Source organism: Thrips palmi, unplaced genomic scaffold (assembly GCF_012932325.1).
Source record: "Thrips palmi isolate BJ-2018 unplaced genomic scaffold, TpBJ-2018v1 HiC_scaffold_10, whole genome shotgun sequence".
Taxonomy (NCBI): Eukaryota; Metazoa; Arthropoda; class Insecta; order Thysanoptera; family Thripidae; genus Thrips; species Thrips palmi.
The window spans coordinates 666,353-676,861 of NW_023144621.1; the positions used below are offsets into that span (position 1 = coordinate 666,353).

Sequence of the window (10,509 nt, forward strand, 5' to 3'; positions counted from 1 at the left end):
TTCCGGGCGAGGCCGTTGTTGTCTAGTCTCCCTGCCTATTTCATTCAGTCCAAGGGGAAATGACTCAAGCCAAATTCGTGCGCCAAAATTCATCAAACATGTGAAATACACTAAAATTCGTCGAAACTCTTCTCAAAATTAAGTAGTTTCCGCCTGAAATTCATCCATAAAGTGTCACGCCACTAAACGGCATGACTGAAAAGTCACGCCAAAAATCGGCGTGACTCTAAAACTCACGTCAATTTTTCGGCGTGACTCTAAAATTAACACCAATTTTTGGTGTGAATTTCTTGTCATGCCGCTTTTGGGCATGACTTGTCTCATAAAACGCGTTGCCATTCACGCCAGATGACGCCGTGACTCACATGTCACGCCGTTTATCGGCGTGAATTTCGTGTCACGCCAATTTATGGCGTGACTTTTTGTCACGCCATAATTTGGCCATGTGTTCGACCGTTTCGTTTTCAGTGGTCAACGTGGACAAATTCATCAAACATTAAAAACGGCAGGACAGAGAATTTACTGTTAAAAATTGTTTGTAATTTAGCAGTAATATGTTGCTATTTCTTAGCGATCAAAGTTTTCAAAATCGTTTGTTGTTAAACGATTGCGTCATTTCCACAAGATGTTTGTAAACCGATAGACGCCTAATTGCATCAATTTTTATTGCCGATTAGGTCACAGACCTAGTAGAGTCCCGGTTACCCCGCAGTAACCACTTCTTAGATTGTCCGGGTTGTTTGTACACAGCAACATTTTTGGAAACAGCTAAGTCAGAAAATAATTAGCAACGAATTCGTCGTTTCAAAACAAGCAAACTTGTTCACAAACAACAGCGTTGTAGAGGTTGGTAACTATGTTGTTGTTTTAAAACAACTATTTTTAACAGTGTATTGCCAAAAATCGACGTGACTCAGAAATCACGCCAATTTTCGGTGTGACAGTCCGTCACGTTAATTTTCGGTGTTACTTTTTGTCATGCCATAATTTGGCCGCTCCGACTATTCCATTTGCCTGCAGTGCAGTGAAACGATCCAATTGCCACTTTCCTTGTTCCCCTCCAGGCTGCGGCCTGTTCAGCTACGGCATCCTCGTGACGGCCGGCCTCATCTTCCTGACCAGCGGCCTCCAGAACGGCATCAACGCCTACATCCTGCCCGCCGCCAAGTGCGACTTCGACCTGTCGTCCGCGCAGATGGGCGCGCTCAACGCTTTCTTCCTGGCTGGTGAGTATCTGGGGGGGGGGGTTGGGAACGGTCCAAACGGACGTGAAGCCACCCCAAGGCTGCTGCTTGAACCCCTAACTTGAAACTTGCACGCTGCACCTCCTGCCTTCCCTTTTTTGGTTAGAAATACCCTCTAACTGCCTTTTTGTTTAATAACGTACTGACGATTGCGCTTATCAATACTCGTATTAACATTTTTATTGTGACATTTTTGTTTACATTATTGACAACTCTGTTAAGCGTCCTCACGAAACTCGATTAAATGCGCTGAAGCCTCAAAGAATATTAATAAAATGTTGACTGAAGGATGAGACTCCTTTGGACAGAACGTTTGCCTTCTTGAGTGGAGAAAATCCTGCGCGCACGGAGCTCAAACGAAGCTGTAGATTCATAAATTTTGTCCGTGTTGAATGATTTTAGATTAACAATGAGCTACAGTAGACACCAGACGCTGAAAAAGTCGCACAACAGTTTGCACAATTCAACATAACTTTGCTTGGTTGAGCCGACCTCTTCGTTAGTCAGCAAAATAAAGCTCTGCATTTTGAACATTAACGGTTATTGGATTTCTTGTACTTTTTTTTTACGGACAACACCGATGTTCTTAAAATTGGAACGTTAGAAACATCTTTTTTCTACAGAATTTTAAATTTTACAATAGTCTGTCCATTACAAGGTCGTGTGCTCTGTGCACTGCAAATCCAAGTGTAGGACAGGTCGACACTTTAAAGCGTAGACCAGTTTGTCCTACGCTTGCAAGTGTCGACCAGTTGTGTCCGACGCTTTGAAGTGTCGACCAGTTGTGTCCGACGCTTTGAAGTGTCGACCACTCAGTGTTCGACGCCTGCAAGTGTCGACCACAGCATGTCCGACGACCGAAGTGTGGGGTCACAATAGGAAACTCAGAGTAATTTGCCGTAGGACAAACAGTGTCCTACACATGCAGGCGTCGGACACAGTGTGGTCGACACTTCAAAGCGTCGGACACAGCCGGTCGACACTTGCAAGCGTAGGACAAACTGGTCTACGCTTTAAAGTGTCGACCTGTCCTACACTTGGATTTGCAGTGTGGGCGAATCTGTTTCAACTTAACCATAATTCAAGAATTTCTTCAATTTTTTTTTGTAAGGTGGCATGGTGAGCTCGTACGTCTGGGGCATCCTGGGCGACGCGCTGGGCAGACGGCCCGTCATGGTGTTCGCACTGGTCGCCGACGCGCTCTGCACGCTGTGCTCCACCCTGTCGCAGAGCTACGCCTCTTTCGCCGCCTTCCGCTTTGTCAGCGGAGCGCTGTAAGTTGTTCGACGTGCGAAAGACACTCTGGTACCCACGAAAGTGCTAGGGAGAGCGAGGCAGTTTGTAACAGGCGACGGGCCTCAAAATCACCGAAATTGGACTAAACATAGCTCTAAACTACGATCAAGTCGTCAAAATTCTGAGAATTTCGGCTATTGCGGTACCCCTCGAACTGTTGCGCTTGCTTGTACGGATAAAGAGTGACCCGAATTCTACGCCAGTGTGCGTGCACCTCGGTAACCGGGGGCAGTTCAGTTCTTAACAAACATCCATATTTACGCAAGGACACACTGAAAACTATGGTGTGTGCTGAGAACAAACATAGAGCAGTAAAGTGGTACTGAGTTTACACTTCGAGAACTAAAGTGTGTACAGCGGTCCTGAAGGAAATGTGAGTGCCCTTTGATACCAATATGGTCGAAAAGTAAGATAGCGTATTTTAAGAATTCAAAAAACCGTTATTTTTAGTCAAAAACGTCCTTTTAGGCGAAGACTGAGGGTCCCAACCTTGTTTCTCACTTTATTATGGCGCCATTTACTGTTTTCAACCCATTTGAGCGCCTAAAGACACAATTTTTAAAAAACTTTAAAAAAAGTTTTGAAATTTTTTTGAAATTTCAAAAAACCGCCACGGCCAAAGTTCTGAATATTTTTCCAAAAAAAAATTATATGAGTGGTCCTTGAGTGGTAGGCTATGACAGAAAAAATTGGGAGCCGGATGTGAGCAAGTGCGTTTTGCACCATGATGGTTTGACGTGGAATGCCCCGATAGCGCCTGGGGCCCAACGTACATCAGCGCGCGTTGGGTTGCCTAACCAGTACCATTACCATTACGGGCTAGACCACAATTGATCTATGCCGTAATTGATCTATGTCGCGGTCGCCTCCAATGAATCAGAGTTGGTACGTCTCCTGACACCTCAGCCGTCCAATTCGCCTTTCTGCGTGTCTAATATATACTTTCATTTATATATACTTTCATTTCTTGTCAGCTCCGCTCGGTTTACACCCTAGCTGCAATCGACACGATTTACGTCGTATACCTTGAGCGAGTTTTGAAATCCGTTTGTTTTCCCACGAATGTGGCGTTCGTTACATGTGATCTATTGTGTCTCATGGGCTAGAATATGATGTGACATAACACGGATCGTTAATCTAACGCGATGATTCACATTTGACCGAAAAAAAAAACGACACATCCGCGTTGAATGTCAGTGATAGTCGTAACTAATCATCTCGGTCCTCGTACCTGTCTTTTTTTTTTATTTTTCAATTTTTTCTTTTAACTTACGATCTTGATTGTTCCTTTCACAGGATCGGTGGGCCAGCTTCTCTGGCGTTCCTCTACGTGGGCGAGTTCGTCCCCGCGCGGAAGCGGACGTCCTACTCTCTGATCGTCGGAGGGTTTTGGACAGTGTCGTGGATCATTTTGCCAGGTAAAGTAGCATCTCGAGAGGAAGGGCCTTTCACAGGGGCCTCTGAAGATAAAATACTGTGATTCGACAGTTTTGTGCCCTCACGGTGTCCGCTCAAAATCGTGCAAATTAGGGTAAGGTTAAACATGGATCACTTTTTAGCGATGTCCTGTATTTCGGCTCAAACAAGTGATGACCCAAATTTTCTTCGATACGCTCCAAGATGACCACAAAGACAACCTCCCCTCAAGAACTGAACATTTTAGAACAAATACTTTGAAATTTACAGGGCTTTGAAATTTCACTGATTTTAGTGATCCATATTTGGGTCTGACCCAAACATGGATCACCCCCCCTCGCGTTTTGACAGGGGCGTTCCGATAACTTCCGGTCGGCTAAATTTTAAAAGGGCACACTCTGAAGGTGCCACGAAAAAATTTTGAGACATTTCTGATGAATGGATCGTCTGTAATAACGATTTGAATTTTGAAACCAGGCCGTTTTCGGACCCTTTTTCCGAGGCACTTTTTCATTTGCATATCGCAAGGGTAACGGTAAGATTGATCAGCTCCCCCGCGCGTGATTCTTGTAGTCTAATGTGTAGACCAAATGGAAAACTTTGAAAAAAATAAATTGGTCGATTGGTTTGGCGGTACGGGCTCGCTTACAAAAATGATCCATGATTGGTACCCCGATCCATGTTCGGCACTTTACCCTACACGTACAAAATTTCGCACGAACATAGGTTTTTTTTTTTGAAGGCTTGAAATTCACTGAGATTTTAAACGCTATGAGTATAGCACGCATGGCGCAATGCACTGAGATATCGCACCATACGTGCAATGCCAGCCATATTGCACCTTACGTGCGATGCGTCCCGGAAGTGCCCTATGCTAATGCATGGGAAAGGGAACGCATTGCACTTCATGTGCAATGCTTTTGCGTTGCACCTATTGACGCCATAATCATAGCGTTTAGATTCGCAGTGTAGTAAGGTTTTTAGAGTGTGGTGGTCCCGTCGGCAGGCTTGGCGTGGCTGGTGCTGCCCCAGCCCTGGGAGGTGCGCGCGCTGGGCCTGACCTTCAACTCGTGGCGCGTCATGCTGTCCCTGATCGCCGCCCCCACACTGGTGTCCGCGGCGCTCGCCATGCGCTTCCCGGAGACGCCCAAGTTCCTCATGTCGCAGGGCAGGCTCAAGGAGGCCTTGGCCGTCCTCACGGGCATCTACGTCACCAACACGGGCCGCGCCGGCGACGAGTACCCGGTACGACTTCATTTCTTTAGAACAGCGTACACCAAAATCCAGAGAAAGCTATGCCTATACGAGGACGCTGCTTCGCGAGCAAGGGGAAACAACTCGAAAAAAAAAAAACTGTACACCAAAATTCATGGTAAATCTGGAATTTTAGTCAAATTTCTTAGAATTCAGTCGAGATTTATAGAAATTCTTCAAAAACCAGTGAAATTCATATCGAAATTCAAAAAAATTTGTCTTCAATTTACCAAAATTAATCCAAAATTCATGTGGAATTTAAAAATTTGTACCCTGAAACTCAAAGTTATTTCCCCTTGTTCGCAAGGCGCTGAGGTCACTCACTCGCTGCATGGCTTCTAACGTCACACTGTAAAAAATTCCGTAATTTGTACGGAAATGGTACAGAAAAATATAGTACGAAGGTACGGAGACAAGTACGGAACGTCCGTACTTGCTCCATATGAACCCATGTAAACGGGTACGGAAATAAAGTACGGAAGTTCCGTACTTGGCAAGTACGGATGGTCCAGGCAAATTATTGACCAGACATGTTCCGTACTTTCTCTGTACTTTTTTTTCTCACAGTGCAATCTTGCTTCCTTCCGTACAGATCGCGAGCCTCGCCCTGGCGGGCGACGACTCGGCCGGCGTGGCCGAGGTGGACGCGGCCCCCGAGCTGAGCGTCAAGTCCGTGGCGGCGGTGGCGCGGCGGAAGCTGTCCGAGGCCATGACCCTGTTCCGCGTGCCCGTCCTCGCCCGCACGGCCCTCGTCTGCGCCATCGTCTTCGCCAACATGTTCAGCTACTACGGCCTGGTGCTGTGGCTGCCCGAACTGTTCAACCGCTTCGAGGTCCACTACGCCCTGCACCCCGACCAGACCACCACGGTGTGCCAGCTCTCGCAGACCTGGGCCGCGGAGCAGGTCGAGATGCAGCAGATGAAGATGAACAGCACTTCGATCGAAGCAGCAGAACAGGTGAGAACATAGTGAAGGGGTGTGCGCGCTGAGAAGTACTCTATAACCTCAAGTGCGCTCGCTCAGAGTCAAATTACTAGAAGTGTCCTTTAATCTTTGCATGACTGTAAGTCGAATCCTGTTACAAACTGTTCCACTAGACTAGCCACATGATTGGTGCAGGCGGCTAAATTGTGGATGCGATTTGAGCTCCAGAGTCGCTAAACAGGACTGAATCCGAAGGTGTGGCCCCACCGACAGTGGCAGATCCAGAGTCGGGCGGGAGGGGGGGGGGCAATGTAGCACTTTTTGCACTTACAGGGGCAAAGTGGTGCTTTTTGCCTACGTTTCAGGCGGATATCTAGAGGTCAAGGGGGCGGGGGGAATTGTCCTTTTGCCCACCTCTGCATCCGCGCTTCCCCACCGATGAATTCCTCGTTCGGAGAGCCACGCATTTGGGGGGGTCACACGCTCGGTATGAGTCCTGTTAAGCGATTCTGGAGCTCAAAACCCGTCTAGATATTTGGCCGCCTCTTCTGGTCCTCTGCTGGCCCACCAGTGCGGAGCAGCCGAGCATTCTAGTACGGAACACTGAACCCTGACGCCTTTCCCCGCAGAACTTGACGGACGCCGCAAACGCCACGTCCGCGGGCTGCAACGCCGCCGAGGCCGTGAACGAGGCCGTGTTCCTCAAGACGCTCATCATCAGCGGCGTGTGCCTGGTGGCCAACGTGGTGGCCGCGCTGCTCGCCCCCGCAGTGGGCCGCCGCGCGCTGCCGCTGGTCCTCAACGTGGCGTCCGGGGCCCTGGCCGCCGCCATCTACTTCGTGGACTCGACGACCGGCAACCTGGTGGTGGCCAGCCTGTTCCAGGCGCTCGTCGGCAACGCCAACACGGCCATCAACGGCTTCATGGTGGACATCTTCCCGCCGAGAGTGAGGTAAGCGGGTGGCGCCGCACAGTGGACCAGGAGAGCGGTGGAGGCGGCCGAAACTCAAGACGCGTTTTGAGCTCCAGAGTCGCTAGACAGGACTGGAACAGAACGTGTGACCCCACCAATGGATTGCTCTCTGAACGAGGAATCCATTGGTGGGGTCAAACGTTCTGTTCCAGTCCTGTTTGGCGACTCTGGAGATCAAAACGCGTCTAGAGTTTTGGCCGCCTCCACCGCTCTCCTGGTCCACTGTGCTCTGTAGGGACAGTAAGTAGCGCAGGAACACTGTGAACGTTTGGATATCTCTTGATGACAATTTCAAGGCTCATTTTACTTTCGAAATTGTCATCAAAGTATTTGATGTCAAGGTAATGCCCCTCTTGTGAGCGGAGGAGCTTTAAGGAAAATTCATCCATTTGTGTGATGAAATTTCCATCATTTCAAAGGGAATATAATGTGTATTCTGTCCCAAAGTGACAACGAATTTTTTTTTTAGTGCAGGAAGGTTAAAACCTGAGTGATAATTGGGTTTTAAGAAATCGTCATCCCTAGTTCAAAAACGTTAAGACGTCCTCTTCTTTATTGACTTGCGTCCCTTATCAATGGAAACTAAGTGTAGAGGTTTGTGGTGTATCATACCTCAGGTTTCAATCTGTATGTTATGGTCCACCGAAACATCCACAACAACTACTAAGAGTGTATGGGTGATTGATTTTATTGTCTTTTTATTATCCGAACAGTGCTTTTGGAGTGTGCTCAGCCATCCTTGCCGGCCGAGTTGGGGCCGCAGTCAGCAACCTGGTCCTTGGGTCGCTGCTGGACATCAGCTGTGAGGTGCCAATTTTCCTCATAGCCGGAACAGTCATAGGTGAGCATACTTCAAGTTCAAATCAAAAATTGTAAAAAAAGCTGTAAACCATGTGCATTTACGAAACTAGATCTGGGTTTAGTCAAGATTCCATGAAAGATATGGCTGCCTGCCTGTAGCCTTTCTTTTCGTCAGAAATTTGGTGTCGCACCGTTTGACGTTCTATCTTCTCCTTTGTTTCAGTTGGTGGCGTTCTGTGCATCTTTGTGCAGCCCCCTTGGTCCAATCCAAAGGATGAGGAGGTCAATGGCAGCATGGTACTGCCTGCCTCAAGACAAGAACATCAGCAGAAATCATCAGCTCATCTCACCGACGTTCAAGAACCTGCGGCTTTGCCCGTTTGATATTTTTTCCTACGAAGTTTTGTTTTATGGAGAGACGGGGTGGTTTTTCTCTTTCTGACAATTATGTTGGGAAAAGGGGGGTACGGGCGGGCTCAATGTGTTGTATGACAACGCCAGGTGGGTGTAGAGAAGCCACATTTGTGTCGTATCTGGTTGACTGGCCAGTCTGCAGCTATTTATTGACATGTGGCACATGTGGACTGTATCTGTGCATTTTAAACACATGTTATGAAGCGCCTCTGTGATATAACTTAACTATAATGAAATACCAAGGTAGCGATTCTATTTTACCCTTTGATTCGCACGACTCCACTGTGTCTGTTGACCGATTGCGTTTTTATAATTCAAACGAAGATAAATGTAAATTATTTTTTATTAATAAATTGGCTTGGTCCCATTAACTGCCTGATTCACTTTACATCTCCCTGAAGACTTTTCTTTTCTACTGGTGCGTTTTAGCTTATTCGACAGCATAGGAAAATAGAGCATTGTTGCAGAGACTCATTAGACTGAAAAAACGGGATGTTTTCTTGAGTGGAAGACCATTTCCTTACAATTATGCAAAGAAATTCGTGCAAATATATTATGGAGACTTCGTAACATTGACCCTTGGATTTGTAGGAAGCTGGAAAAGATTCTCATTGAAAACAATGTTTGCACAAATTTCTGCGTACACTTTTCCCGAATTCACTGCCAGAAATTACGAGTGTAGTTTTCGGACGCCTTGCGTCGACAGGATAGGCCAGCCCGCACAAATCGCGTGCTCAACATGACGGGCGCTACACTGTGGCAAAAAGGTACGGAAAATTCTGTTAATTTTTTTGCCAGGATTCTCCGTAGCCCTCTTATCAATATTCTCCGTAGGCTCTTACAGTATTCTCCGTAGGGCCGTACAGTATTCTCTGTAAGTCCGCACAGTCTTCTCCGTAGGCCCTGGAAGACTGTATAGTCCTACGGAGAATACTGTGCTGTCCTACGGAAAATACTGTAAGAGCCTACGGAGAATATTGTTAAAGGGGCTACGGAGAATTACCACAAGCTGTTTACAGAATTTTCCGTAGCTTTTTGCCACAGTGTAGGCAAACCAGGCGCTTCGTGCTGGATGGTGGTCAGCATTGCTCAAGCCCAAGCGACTCACCGTGGGCGATTTTGAGGCAAAGAAATGTAAGCACGTGTTTGAATAAAACAAATGTGGTAACTGCGGTCACAGCTTTTCGCAGAGTAAGTCTTCGAATCGGTAAAACCGCACGTGGAGTAGTCCGCGCGTTGTGGTTTGAGACTTGGACCGCGTCTCCAGACGGGAAGTGGATTCGTCCGCACGAGGGAAGATTATATCATCGTCAGAAATTGACCGTATCGACTCGTCTGCAGTTAGGTTTTGCACTGGACTGCTGTTAACGGTAAGGTTTCTCATGGAGAAGTAGCGAATTTATAGTGTGGTGAGGGGACAAGCACCACTTTTCGGTTTAACGGCATGCAATGCGTACTCACTGGTCGACGGCGACCTCTTTTTCGGTTTTTCACAATTAACAAATTAATATTTTCTCTACGCGGCCAGCCTAGGCGGACACTCGTAACAACTAAGCACTGTGAAAACCTTACAAACTATTTTAGGCCTATTACAAAGAAAAGCAGCTTGTTATAACAAAGTATTTTGAGCATACATAAGCTCACAACGAAAATACTTCGTAATTTACGAACCATTTCTTCGTTTAAGGGGAGGTTCTGGTGAAAATCTTGCCATTTTCCAAATGGATCCTACAGTCATAATTTGTTCGGAATATAAAATTTTTCATTGAGGAGACCAAAACTTGACTTTTGAAGGCACATGCCAGGCTGTAAAGCCAGTCGAAAAGTCTTGTTGAGCCTATTTTGGCTGTATCTTAAAAAATCTCCTTGCGCATACTATTTTGTCGTAAAAGGTTGACCTTGACATTTTTCACTTCTTCGACTCATTTTCAAAAGATTCCGGCATGCATAGCTCAAAACTTCCATTACATTATTAATTATTAGCTTTTTAAGCTGAAAAGTCCCTAAAATTTGTCTATTTTGTACATTTTTGATCAATTCTAGTGAAATGCTTGGTTAGAAAGCTTGCAAATAAAAATGCAATTGACATTTTGAGATGGGCATGCCGGCATTTTAAAAAAATGAATCGAAGAAGTGAAAAATGTCGAAGCTAACCTTTTACGACAAAATAGTATGCGCAAGAAGAT

The 10,509-nt window shown here is 46.5% G+C and overlaps 1 protein-coding gene across 6 annotated transcripts in view; it reads left to right on the forward strand.

Annotated features, from left to right (window-relative positions):
- The window catches only part of LOC117646076 (synaptic vesicle glycoprotein 2B-like), a 20,609-nt gene extending 11,912 nt beyond the window's left edge, over positions 1-8,697 (forward strand). For all 6 annotated transcript variants that reach the window (XM_034386773.1, XM_034386765.1, XM_034386791.1 and 3 more), the window contains 8 exons: positions 1,065-1,226; positions 2,356-2,518; positions 3,837-3,958; positions 4,963-5,201; positions 5,803-6,168; positions 6,765-7,087; positions 7,822-7,949; positions 8,133-8,697. In XM_034386773.1, coding sequence (XP_034242664.1) covers positions 1,065-1,226; positions 2,356-2,518; positions 3,837-3,958; positions 4,963-5,201; positions 5,803-6,168; positions 6,765-7,087; positions 7,822-7,949; positions 8,133-8,293 — 1,664 coding nt within the window. In that variant the 3' untranslated portion in view covers positions 8,294-8,697. The remainder of the gene's footprint in view (positions 1-1,064; positions 1,227-2,355; positions 2,519-3,836; positions 3,959-4,962; positions 5,202-5,802; positions 6,169-6,764; positions 7,088-7,821; positions 7,950-8,132) is intronic.
- The last annotated feature ends 1,812 nt before the right edge of the window (positions 8,698-10,509 follow it).